Below are 13358 nucleotides of genomic sequence, written 5' to 3' on the forward strand. Positions count from 1 at the left end.
ACACGGCCAGGTCAGAGCTGTCATCCATAGATAACATGAGCTGTTCAGGGAAGTAATTTACCTACTGGATCAGACTGACCCTGTTTGCTGGACTTTCACAGGTTTCTCACTTTTAGAATATTGCTTTCAGCAGAGTGTTATTTCTGTACCTGATGAATTAAGTAGAATCTGCTAACATTTCATGGTTACTGTTCATGCTGGGATCGAGGGTCGCTGCAAAAAGATCTGCATTTTTCTTTTCTGTAATGAAAATAAACTCACTGAAAAGAAATGAGAAGTGAATGTCAAATCGAAACCGTTAGGATTCTCACAGTGGTGTAGCAAGAAAACACAAGATACAATAATGCAAATTATTTACTGAACTGTAAACATGTATTTTTTTTCTTTTTATCTACAGTAACATTAAAATAAATTATTGGGGTTTAAACAGTTATTATTTCCTTTATTTTAGACAAAAGAAAAGATTGAAAAACTGAAAGCCCAGGCTGAATCCTTTTGTCAGCGACTGGGGAAATACAGAATGCCATTTGCCTGGATTCCCATAAGCCTAACTAATTTCTTCAACCTTTCAACACTTGAAAGAGATATAGCTGAAGCTGAAGGCTTAAACGGTAGTTGTCTAACTTTTCTAACTAATGCAAACCAACTCTTTGCTTGGACTGTGTGTAAGAAACAATGTCATTCACTCTGGCATCTAGAATGAACAACAGGTTTGAAGACGTGTCTTCTCAGGCTTCCTTTTCAGTGCGACAAACATTTACAACTTAATATGCTCACTGTTTTACTGTTAATCTCTGCATATTATTTTTATGTATGCTAAATACTCTTCTATGTTTCAAGCCCAATTTTCATTTAACGTTTGCTTTGTAGAAGTAAAACCCCCTTTGCCATATGGAGTTAATTTGCAATACAAAATACGTACTGTTTTAGTTTCTAGAGTGCACAGGACCATTTGCCAACAGCATTGATGAATGTGCTTTAGAAGCCATGAACTACAAGTTTGAATAAGCTTGTACTGTGCAGCAGAAATACTTTACTGTGTTCTGCTATTCCACTATTTCACATAGTCTGAAATAAAAGTAGTGGAATGTTTTAAGCACTCTTTCTATCCTCTGCTGTTGCTGGGAAGTTGTGGATTTGTAGTGTATTCTAATAGCCTTTCTACTGAAGCAACACAAAGCAAATTAACTTGATTTTCATTTGAAGGGAAAGGATCCTCTGCTGACAAGAGGACAGCACTGCTACAAGTGAGAAGACCTTCTGAGAGAAGTCTCAGCTCAGAGGACAACTATCCAGTATCAAACTTCAAAACAACCTCTCTGACCCTCAGCACCTTCTTTAAACAGGTGCTTGATACTCTTTATTTCAGAATGCCTAAGACATTTTTTATCTATGTAATGCGAACTGTGTAGGGAAAAGTAACTGGTGATGTTTGTGTGGGAACAGAGGATGACTGCTATCAAGGAGGCAGTGACCTGCTTGCTTTGCATGCCTCGAAGACAAGGCTCACTCAGAAGCTTTCCTCACTATTATTAAGTATTGTTATAAAGGTACTGATTTTTGTCTTTCTCCTGGTAGGAAGGAGACAGGCTCAGTGATGAAGATCTGTTCAAATTTTTAGCTGATTTCAAAAGATCATCTTCCTTGCAGAGAAGAATTAAGACTTTACCAGGTATGTAATTCATTTTGGATTAAATAGGATATATGTACTTTTCTCCCCTAAATTGTTCTGTAAATTCCAACCCCAAAATATAATTAACTTGGGTATTAAGTCTATAGTAGTCTGTAGTTCTGTTGTAGAACTTTCTGGGTTCCCAGTGTCTACCTGAGCACAGATGCTTTCAAGGTTTTTTTCTGTATGAATGAGTATGGAGATTCATATTTAGTGTGACATTATATAATTATTTGCTTTACTCCCTAATTTACAGTGTATCTCTTGAATTTTTTTTGTTGTTATTCCCTCTGCTTGAAGACTGTGCTTTAAAGCAAATTTCTCAGATCCTTGCTCTTTCCCTGCAATGTGTTTTAATGGTTCATATTTTACAGAGTGACATTAAAATGCATGGACTTTTCTTATTTGGGTATTTGGGTCAGTGTTAGTTAACAAAGTATGAAAGCAGAGACAGTGTTTGGCTACTGTCAAAAACTTAACCAGCTTTTTTTTTTTTTTTCATTTTACATAAATTACAGCTCAAGCTCTCTTGGGTTGTAGAGGAACCTTAAAAATATTAACTGAGTGCAAAGCTGTTTTTCCTGTTTAGCTGATGTCCAGAAATGACAAGTCTGAGTTCTCCAACGGTTTTCATTTATCACAACAGAGCATTTAAACTGAAAGCCTCGCTACGCTTGAGTAAATGCTATCAGTATTAACTGTGTAACTGCTCACCGCAGAAAGCCTGGCTTTCATGATGGGTGGTGTCTGTTCTGGCAGAGATTAACCAGGGCACAATCTGAGTGGAGGAGTGAGAGAGAACTATATTGGACAGTGGCCCTTTTATCTTTTATATGTCTCCCAGACAAATTTTATTTGTGTGTGAAAGATACTAGTACATCAAGCCAGCATATAGTATATTTCTTTCTGTCCTGTTTCTTTGTGATTGTACAAGGGTAGATATAAAGAGCTACATATTGGCCTGACGTGTAGGGATGTGTGTGGTTTACTTCCTGTGTATCTTCCTACACCTATGCTTTCATTTTCCTGCAGCCTTCAAGCCAAAGAGCCAGTTCTTACTTATGCACTGGTGTTATATAACCTCACATATTGTTTTCATTTTTGTTTTATTATACATTGGCTATTTTTTGTATTTTAGCTGACATTTTGTGATTTTTTTTAAAGGCACTCTTAAACTGGAGATTTCCCCAGCTCCAGAAAACCTTGGTTATTGTCTGACACCAGAATTACTACCAGTGAAGCCATTTACAGAAAATCGTAGTCGTCCTCACAAAGAAATTTTGGAATTCCCAATTAGAGAAGTGTATGTTCCCCATACTATCTATAGGTAAGAAATAACATATATTTTTCAGCTTCTTAAGATACATTTTCAAAAATTTTTGTGGTTTCAGGTTTGTTGGGGTTTTTTTTCAAAATAGAAACTAAAAACATTTTTTAAATGTTAAAGACTGCATTGGGCTGATTATTAGATCACACTAGCCTTTACAAGATAAAACACCTGCAGAATGTTCTGTAGTGTATTTACTAATCTAATTACGTTGTCCTGTGAAAATTTTTCTGAAATGTCAAAAAGAAAATCCCTCACATCTCTCATTGACTTGGCATATAGACATATCTGTATATGTCGCTATATCTTCCCTCTGCTGTGTTTTTTCCCAATACATCTTATGATAATTTTTAGCAGTTTTGGTAAATGTTTGTGCTGGGTGATTTCTACTGTTAGTTTGAGTCATCTGAGTATCTCAGGAAGTAACAAATTGCTCTCTGTACTTTTCCACCATGAACAAGGGGACTCTAGGCTATGTCATTTCTTAAATCTATTCTTTGTGGTTTTTTCAAGGAGACCACAGTGTTCAGTAATATGCAGATGAACTGTTCCTTTAGTTTTTCAGTGGCCTGGCACATCTGAGTCTCCAAGAAGAGATTAGTAACAAAATAATGTGCTGCACACGTTTGTGCAGCATAATAGTACCGTGATACTGGTAGTAGCTAAGCAGCAATAATTCAGAAGGGGTGCATCAGAGTATTACAGATACAGAAATCTCAGCTTTTGTGTTATTGTTGTGTTAGTGAAGGCACAGAAGTAAATCAGAATGCTTCTTGCAACAGTAGTTGATGCTATTCTGAGGGATTGTTTTGATCCCTAAAAGAGTAGCTAGGTACTGAATTGTGTGAGGGATAGCAAAAGAAGCTGACTAAAGGGGTGTAAAGCTAATTCACTTACTGCAGCAGAGATTAGCAAAGAGCCAGCTTTCCCTCTCACGCACCTGACCCCATGCAGGAGGGGAGAAGGGAAGGGCAAGACTTGTGGCTCAGTATAACTCAGAACTGCAAAGCTGCAGGCTTTGTCCTTGGGAGATGCCCCACAACTTCATGGTAAACTGGAGAGTCAGTGGGACTGTTGGTGACACCTGGATTTGGATCTCAGGTTTTAAGAAAAGTAGAAAGAGGAAGTGCCATCATATCATACAATACCAACTTGCAGTGTGATGTCAGCTGGGAAATGAATAAGCAAGCCAGTTTGGATATCACCTTATTAGATGTTTTGGAGGAGTTATTCCTAGGTTGTGCTGTGAATCTGTGATATTCAAACTCCTGAGGGCAGTTTCTTTGCACTCTAAGAGCTAGAAAGCTAAAAAGCAGAGTGGTATGGTACTTCTATCTTCTCTGTGTGTGAAAAATAGAAATAAATATTCTAAAAATAAAAATAAAAATTAGGGGAGTTATGCAGACATTTCTGTATATATACACAAATTAATGTGCAAATGTAAGTGAACTTGAGTAATTATGCCCCTTTTATAAATGAAAAAATAAGATAGAATTTTAATTTTCCTATTCATTGTCTGGCCCCAACAAGGAGCAGCATGTGTTAACTCCAGTGTGCAGCCTTGTAGTGCCTCAAGATCTGCTTTTGAAAATGAAAAGCAGGAAGGAGAGTTGAGTCTGCACAGAATATTCTCTCTTTAGTGCTCACCAAGATAAACTTCGGCATCCAGACATTATGAATATCAAAGCCACCATGCTGAAAATTAATTTGTGCATCTTGTGAACCAAGTTTGGTTGTCTCCACACTATCCTTCAGTTGCTAGGGTGTCTATGTTGAATACATACACCCACATTAGTAGAAATTCTTGCTATAGCTCAACAGTTACACTCTTTGAGCAAGAGTTCACACCCAGTATACTTAATCTCTTCAGGTTTTTTGGGCTCTGTGTTGACTTTCACCTTAAGTAAAAGCCTTGGTAACGAAAAAAAAAAAAAAGGTAGGATCTGTCCATCCTAACTTGTAGTAACAAAGACAGTATCTCTAAAGAATAGGTGCCTTCGTTAATCTTTAATTACTGAATCAATGGTGATGACACAACTGACATGCCATAAGTAGTGTTATGCTGTAAACAGGAAACTCAATCAGTTAATACCCAAATAAAATCTGAAAGACAGTTAGTTAGATACACTAAGGAAATTGTGTAAAAATGCAGAAGTGCTAGGTCATGTTTCAACTGCCTTGTGACAACACACCAGTTTGGAAGGAGAAAGGGCAGTTGCCAACTGAAACTTAATTAACTGAAGCAATAGTTTCCCAGAAAGTAAGAGGAGGCAGCTTCATAAACATTAGGACACAGCAGAGTCTGGAACTTGGTGGCGCCCAAGAATTAACATTTACATTTGCACAGTGCCATTGAAAGCACCTCCTTTTCTGACAAGCCAGAATCACCTAGCCACATGTGAGACACTTTTTGCCACACAATCACATCATCAGTGCTCCATTTGGACAGACAAAGCATATTTAGGGAATGTAAGCCAATGTATTTAGAATAATAGAATCATTTTTGTTCGAAATAGACCTTTAAGATCATCAAGTCCATGCGTAAACCTAACCCTGTCAAGTCCAGCACTAAATCATGTCTCAAAATCCCACATTTACACATCTTTTAAATACTTCCAAGGATGCTTACTCATCCCCTTTCCTGAGTAACTTCACAAGTACGTGACAACTCACTTGGTGAAGAATTTTTTCTTAATATCAGATCTAAACCTCTCCTGGCACAGCTTCAGGCCATTTGCTCTTGTCCTATCACTTGTTACTTGGGAGAAAAAATCAACCCCCACCTCACTGCCACCTCCTTTCAGGTAGTTGTAGAGAGTGATAAGATCTCCCCTCAGCCTCCTTTTTTCCAGACTAAACAACCCCATTTCCCTCAACCACTCTTTGTGAGATTTTTTCTCCAGACTCTTCACCAGCTCAATTGCCCCTCTCTGGACATGCTCCAGCACCTCCAATGTCCTTCTTGTAGTGAGGGGCCAGGAACTGAACACAGTATTTGAGGTGCAGGCTCACCAGTGCTGAGCACAGGGGGATGATCACTTCCCTAGTCCTGCTGGCCACACTATTGCTGCTGCAAGCCAGGATACCATTGCTAGTGTGTTACAGGTGATTTATGTTTAAATGTAATTTTTAAATATAAGTCCGAAAACCAATTTTTTTTACCAGTGGTATAGATTTAAGTATAAGAAGAATTAAAAGTGAATGAAATAATTACCTGTTTTCTGTTAAAGTTACCATGAATGTAGGAGAGGGTTACATATAGAAATGTATTTGAATAACAAATAAATTAAAACTTATAAAAATACAGGCTGGTAAGCTCTTACTGGCATAATAATACTTCTGCATGTGTCCAGACAAATACTAATAATATTTCTAGCTTCAGTTTTTTTCCTGAATATTTAAAAAGAAATGCAAAGGTTTTGTTTATCCTGGGGAGACAGAACGTGCCAATGTAAATTTTTTCAGAGGAAAAAGTCTTTTTTTTGCTAAATAATAGCTTTCTCCTTTGTGATAGGTGAAGCAAAGTCTTCTGTTACGGTCTTTGAACTTAGCTCTTGCTAGTTTTTATGTTGGTGTAATGCCATTATTTTAAATTATGCTCTTTCTGATTTATGCCGGAGCGATCAGCCAGCCCACTTTCTCTGTGCACTGTGAAATTGAGCACTTCTTTTTGTTGTGTACCTACATTTCTTCAATAAAAATCATTCCCTGAAAATGTCAAAACATTCCAAGATTTATTTTTTCAATAGCCTTCTATTTTTAATAGGAAAAAAGAATATAATTTAAAGTTTGTTTATAACTTTATTTTCTCATTAAATATAAATTAAAATTATGCCACTTACTGCCAGTATGAAATGTTGGTGCTGAGGAAGAGAGATTTGTCCCGTCGCTCCAGCAGTAACTCAGTTTAACCAGCCTCAGGAATTCCTCTCTTGGGTAGTGAAGTGCCTAATGTTTACGGGATTTTCAGAGGAAGGTGGGGGAAAAGCCCTTTCCTTTGCTGTTTTGTTTCATTTAGTTGCAAACTGCTTGCCATTGTGCTCAGATTTGCCAAAGTCTGCAGTGTGTGCTGGAGGCCTTCTGCTTTGGTGATAGCATTCTACTCCATCCTTGAGTATTTTTGAGAGAGGAAATACTGGTGATGTATAATGCTTGAGCATTTATGCTTGAGCATAAATGGCACAAGCTGTAGCTCTTTGGTACAGTACTTGCTGGAATAATGCTTCCTTGGTTGTGTAGTCAGTGAAGAGCTCTCTGTGATTTTTATGTATCTTTCATCACAAGGCACATGTAAATGTAAAATCCAGTGCTCAGGGACATTATATGGATTTGTGACATCTTCAGCTGGGGTGCAGATTAATGAAGCTATGACTGGATTATGCAGCCTCCCTTACATGTATTCCTTCTCCTCTGACAGATGTAATATTGATAATAACCTTCATTTAATATGTCATTTCCCCAAACATAATTCAGTGGAGGTTACCAATATATTCCTCTCTTTCACTTAGGTTTTCATAATCTCATCTTGGGCAGAATTTGGCAGAGCAGAAATTGCATTTAAGAAAGTAGGGAAGAAAGTGCATTAGTGTGGCAGGCAGGAGTCCTATTCTGAGCAAAGGGAAAGGCAAGCTACATGTTTGTTTGCTAAGGCAAGCCATGACTCAAGTAGCATGTGTTGGTTAGCAAAGCAGCTTGGACTGTGCAGTTGAAGAGTATTGTCCCATTGTGACACATGGCAATAAGGAGAGTCAACCACAGTTTTCCAGGTCTTGGGATACAATAAATAGATGGTGGGCTGTCTAACTTGATGACAACATTCTCCAAAGCTGCTCCACATTTTCAGCTGACAGTGGTGCTGAGGAGATACCTATATTGATGGGGCAATTTTGTGTGTAGCTTCTGACTATCACAAACAAAAAGAAAGCATGAAAGCCCATGACAAGTTCTCATTGTTTCTCATTGGAAGGCAGCAGGCTTCTACCAACACTAGTCTTATTCCTTACACTGAGAGGATAAACAGTGAGAATTCTGTATCAGACTAGAAAAATTAGACATTAAATAGATGTAATCATGATGCCGGAGTGTGTGTAATCCAGATTTAGCTGAAATCTTAGACCTGACATAGACTTCACTGGAGGAAAAGCTTGCTATAAGCATTTTGACTTCTACCAGAATTGTTGAGTTTTGAACTTGGAAGACCCTCTGTGCTGCCAAACTCCCCAGAGAAATTAAAGGTGCTTTTTACCTTTAGTGATGTGTCCATGTACAGAGGATAGTAAAAAGCAAAGTATGCTGTATTTAAAAGCATTAGTCATATTAATTACTGGAAAATGTCCGTTTCTAGAGTTATAGTTCTTATTTGTCTTTATTAAGAAAATTCATCTTTGTATTTGCTAAAGTAATTGGTACTGCTGATTGATTTGCATAGTCTCCAGATATATACCATTAGTTGCTATAAGCTAGGAATGTATGAACTTCAGTTGTTGGCTTCATTTGCTGATTTACTTGTTTTTATCACCTTCGTGTGATTCCTTACCCCTTCCAAAATCTGATTATTCACAGCTGAGAAGGGAGTAGCTTTCTTGAGAGATTCCTGCTTATCATTACAGTAAGAAAAGATATTTATTAATTTAAAATGGGAATTGCATATTAAAAAAAAAAAAAAAAAAAAGAGGGAGAGAGATAGGAAGACTGCCTTCTCAAAGGCATAGCTTACTATATGAGAAACCTTAAACATAGGATGTTCTAAGTGTCACAGTAAAAGAACTTACCTTTTCCTTGTGAACTTTAGCTATTTAGGTGGAAGTGAAGGACAGGGAGAGAAACTGCAAAATACTAGTTAGTGCACTTCGTTTTGAAATGCAAATGTTTGTCATTTACACATTTTATTCTTCCTTTTCTTTCTTCCAGAAATCTCCTCTATGTATATCCTAGGAGGCTGAATTTTGCTAACCGACCAGCTTCTGCAAGAAACATTACCATCAAGATCCAGTTCATGTGTGGTGAAGACCCGTCCTGTGCCATGCCAGTAATAAATGCTGGGATTTCTTAGCAGGCTTTTTGCTTATGTGCATTTCTGAAGAGCCTCTGAAGAGATAACTCATTGTTTACTTCCCATCACCACAGTTTCTAGTGAGGCCTCAGGAAGCCTAACATCAGAGAGCTTGTGAAGCTTGTAATTCCCACCAGAAAATAGAGCTGTAGTCCTTACCCACAACAGGAAATACCTGTCACTTGAGGGGCACAAAGACATATTACTCTCTCTTATCTAGGTCTTCCTGCCATATTTTTAGAAGAGTAACACTGTATTCAATCAATGCTGTGTTGGAAATTCTAATGGTAAAATGAATAGGGTTTTAGACATCTCTTAAAAATTATGCCATCTGTCTTCCAGTGTAACTCTTCCATATGCACTACATGTACACAAATACTCAGGTGCAGTACTGGAAGGTAGAAGTTGAGATCTTCATTGCTTGAATCTGAACAGGTGCACAATCATGCAGTGTAGGTTTTCTGTGATTGAAACACACTGCATGGTAAGGAATACATGTGCACTATTAGCAGAGCAGGTGATTTAATGTGTTAGGTGGGGAAAAAATGAGTGCAAATATTTAACTGAGGAACTTGAATCCAACAATATGTTGGAGCAAGGACTGACACCAAACCAGCCTTTATCAGTGTGCTAACTCTGCATACTTTGCAGCCACATGGTCTCTGGAATTGAAATCGGAGCATCAGCACAGTGTTTTCTGAAGCCACTTTACTTCCAGGGTTGGAGCTGTGCCATTTGAATGTAGCATCTTTTACACAATGCTGCGTTGTTCGTTTCCTTGAACTCTGCCCATAATTACAGTCAGGTTTTGACAGCTTTTTAGGACAGACGCAGTTCATCTGGCATCCCTCTCAGCTGTGAGACAGCCTCATCTCAATATATATGGACTGTGCTTTATAGATATCCTTGTCTAAGCTTATCTCCCAGAGCTCCCTTTAAAGTTACTGGATTGCCGGACCTTACTATGAGACTGTGTCTAAAATGAGGGAAGCAAATCAAACACCAAAAATCCCCATTTCTCATCATCGATTGTCTTCATTTGGACCTCTAAGTTACATTGACACACATCTCACCCTAAATGAGCAGGCTACAACTGAAGAACAAAGTTCTAAACATAATTTTAGTCTAACTTTTTATCATTTAGTTAAAGGCAATGTGACAATATGTAAAAGACTTGCCATAACTTTATTCTGGCAATTCCTGACTCTTTAGTGCATGACTGTAGAATGTCACATGAGGTAGTCAGTGGTTTGGAAATCACCTCTGCTCCATTTTCCTGGTGTTTTACACTGAATGGTGTGTGGAGAAGATGCTTGGTAGTAAGATATCTATGTCAACATGCTAAGATAAAATTGAAGAGTAATTTTCAGGCTTTGGGTACTATCTTAAAATTTGTACAAGATGATGGCAATTACATGCTTTAGACTTGACTGTTATTACTTTCTTTTCTTGTTAATGTAGGTAATTTTTGGGAAATCTTCGGGTCCAGAATTTGTGCAAGAAATACACACAGCTGTCACATATCATAATAAGTAAGTATTGTTACTGTTTGTATGACTTGAGAAGTGTTAATCATGACCTCTGTACATAATTCTTAGCCTGCATAGTTAATCAAGCAACGCTAGTAGTAACCCATTTTAAACATTTACATTTAGTTTGGCTTTTTCATATCTAATTTGGATTGCTACATGTATTTGCATCAGTGACCACTGCACAGGCAATCATTGCTTTTCATATTTGGAGGTTTTCAGAGGTTAGTTGAAAATATTCCTAATCTGAAGATTAGGGAGCACAAGCAGAAAGCAGCAGCACAGCTTCATAACAGCATTCACCTAAACTAATTCATAGATCCAAATGAGCTGAAGGGACATTCTCGTTGTTATGGATGTGGACTCAGGATTTCGGATTGACACAATGAACCTGCTGCAACCTAAGATTAAGATTGAATGTTTTTGAAACTGTAGAAAGGTAAAAGCTGAAACATTCCACTTTATACCAGCTATGCTCTTCCTGATTCAAAGCTGTAGATAGTTCATAAATACAGCTGTATATGTATGTACTTTGTTTAACTCAACTCTAAGTGCTGTTTTCAGGATTTATACAGTTATTATAACTCTAGCATCTAAAACCCTACTCGCAAGTTTGCCTTCTGCTTAGTCTCATACTTACATGGGAAACATGCTTGACATTTTTAAACAGGTCCCCTGACTTTTATGAAGAAGTGAAAATTAAGTTGCCAGCAAAACTCACAGAGAAACACCATCTATTGTTCACGTTCTATCACATTAGCTGCCAGCCAAAGCAGGGAGCATCTGTGGAAACCCTCGTGGGGTACTCAGTAAGTTCCAAGAGATACGTAAGCGTGTGTGTATCTACATCCCATACAAACAGACTCCTTGCTTGTCAATAATTTTGTCAAATACTCACTTTCTGATTATGGTAATATATCAAAAACAGTAGAAGGTCTTAATATTAATTCACTGAAACCATAGGCAACATGTGCTGTGTCCTCATCTGATGATTTTACATTGTTAAGTGTCTTTGAAGTTGATGAATTCACCTGATGCAACGGAAGTTAATTATGCACCTAAATATTTGCAACAGCAATCGCATATTGCCTAATTCTGGTAAATTCTGTTTGTTGCAAAAAAAACCCTTTAAAACATAAGCAATTACAATTCTTGACTGTTATCTAACATGTTCATATATGAGGTAATAACTAATAAAATGTTTCCAGTTATGTTTTGTATGGCATATTGTTTATTTTCTAAAATGTCTTTTACCCACATCAAAATTAAAAAACAGAAAGAATTTAGAAAGTAAAATATTATTCTCTTGCATTCATTGTATTCACTTTGAGACTAGCGTGTTTTAGCTTAAGAAATACATATTGTAGCATAGTTTCTTTAACCCTTTTCTTTAACAACTGATATTTTTAACTGGAGAGATTGTAAAACAAGAGGAAGGCATAGATTATGATAATACTTAAGATTTGAAAATGTCCTAACACCAAGGCCAGCAGTTGAGCTGTGGGGCCAGACAAGTGCTTTCCATGAATTGCTGCTGTGAAGTTTGTATTTGCTTTTGATCCCAGGGCTCACAATGCTTTTGAATAGGCTTGCTTTTATGGGCAGGTATAGTCCCACCAATGTTAATGGGATTGGTAAGAAGTAAATTAAGTTGTAGTTCAGGAGCAGGACTTGACGTAAGTGAGGACTTAATTTTCAAGCTCCTTATCACCTAAATATAAAATGTTTCTGCCCTATGATGCCCAAACGCACAGCCTCTTTCAGATGTCAATAGGAGAAAACTTGTGTGTCCAAATATCAGTACAGAGTTATAGTGGGTCATTCTGGCCTTAATCATCACGGTGACCATGACAGAGATAGTGAAGTCATCCTTAGCAAAACTTTAACCGTTAATCTGCTTCAAAGCTAGGGATCAGTGTATTCAAGATATGTAATTTTTTTAAGAAAAATACGGACTCTACTAAATCCTTCTGGTAGCATTTATGAGAAAAATATATGTCTAACATGAAAAGCTCTGTTTGTTTTCTTCAAAAGAGACGGTTTGTAAAGCCGTCTTGTACATTTTTCTACAGTAGCTATCAGTGAATTCAAAATGCAAAGAAATTAATGTTGAGTAGGTTAGAACAGAGATGCTTAGGTCAATATCTCATTTGTTGTTTTGTTGACTCTACACAGTAAATTAGATAAATAGTCCTAATCATATATAGTCATGAATATTGCTGTGTTTTCATTTGTTTCAGTGGCTGCCGATTCTATTAAATGATCGTCTTCAAACTGGACATTATTGTCTCCCTGTTGCATTGGATAAGCTGCCTTCCCACTATTCGATCCACTCTCCTGAGGTAAAGAAAATTATGAAAAGATAATGTTTTCCTAATGTAGAAGAACATCATAAGTGTTTCACAAACTAACATTGCTGTCTACTTGTAAACAATGCCTCCTTTTTGTAGTTCAGAAGGGGAAAGGTCTGGAGTTATTGTCACCAGTGTTCTTATTATTTTTTCATATTGTTATACTGTGTTTTTTAAAGGTAGTTATGCAAGCAAATCCTTACAAATTGTCTAATCAAGGACACATTTGTTTAGAGGGTGTCAAGTCAATAACTTGCTTTCTTCCACAGGATTATTTGCTCATTTTTTTGTGGCTGTGTGGGAGAGAGAGGAGAAATGGAATCAGGTGTTGCTACTGGAGCAAAAAACTGTGCCCCCTGAGTAAATATGGGAAACTGTCCAGAGGGTTAAACCCCCACCACATCACTATGGAGTGCCTTTGGCAGTG

The 13358-nt window shown here is 37.4% G+C and overlaps 1 protein-coding gene across 1 annotated transcript in view; it reads left to right on the forward strand.

The window, feature by feature from the left end:
* The window catches only part of DOCK8 (dedicator of cytokinesis 8), a 69017-nt gene that overhangs the window by 13819 nt on the left and 41840 nt on the right, over nucleotides 1–13358 (forward strand). The window contains exons 10-17 of the mRNA XM_051642074.1: nucleotides 452–614; nucleotides 1213–1346; nucleotides 1579–1672; nucleotides 2837–2999; nucleotides 8910–9027; nucleotides 10513–10583; nucleotides 11251–11389; nucleotides 12821–12922. Of these exons, the coding sequence (XP_051498034.1) occupies nucleotides 452–614; nucleotides 1213–1346; nucleotides 1579–1672; nucleotides 2837–2999; nucleotides 8910–9027; nucleotides 10513–10583; nucleotides 11251–11389; nucleotides 12821–12922 (984 nt within the window). The remainder of the gene's footprint in view (nucleotides 1–451; nucleotides 615–1212; nucleotides 1347–1578; nucleotides 1673–2836; nucleotides 3000–8909; nucleotides 9028–10512; nucleotides 10584–11250; nucleotides 11390–12820; nucleotides 12923–13358) is intronic.

Source organism: Apus apus, chromosome Z (assembly GCF_020740795.1).
Source record: "Apus apus isolate bApuApu2 chromosome Z, bApuApu2.pri.cur, whole genome shotgun sequence".
Taxonomy (NCBI): Eukaryota; Metazoa; Chordata; class Aves; order Apodiformes; family Apodidae; genus Apus; species Apus apus.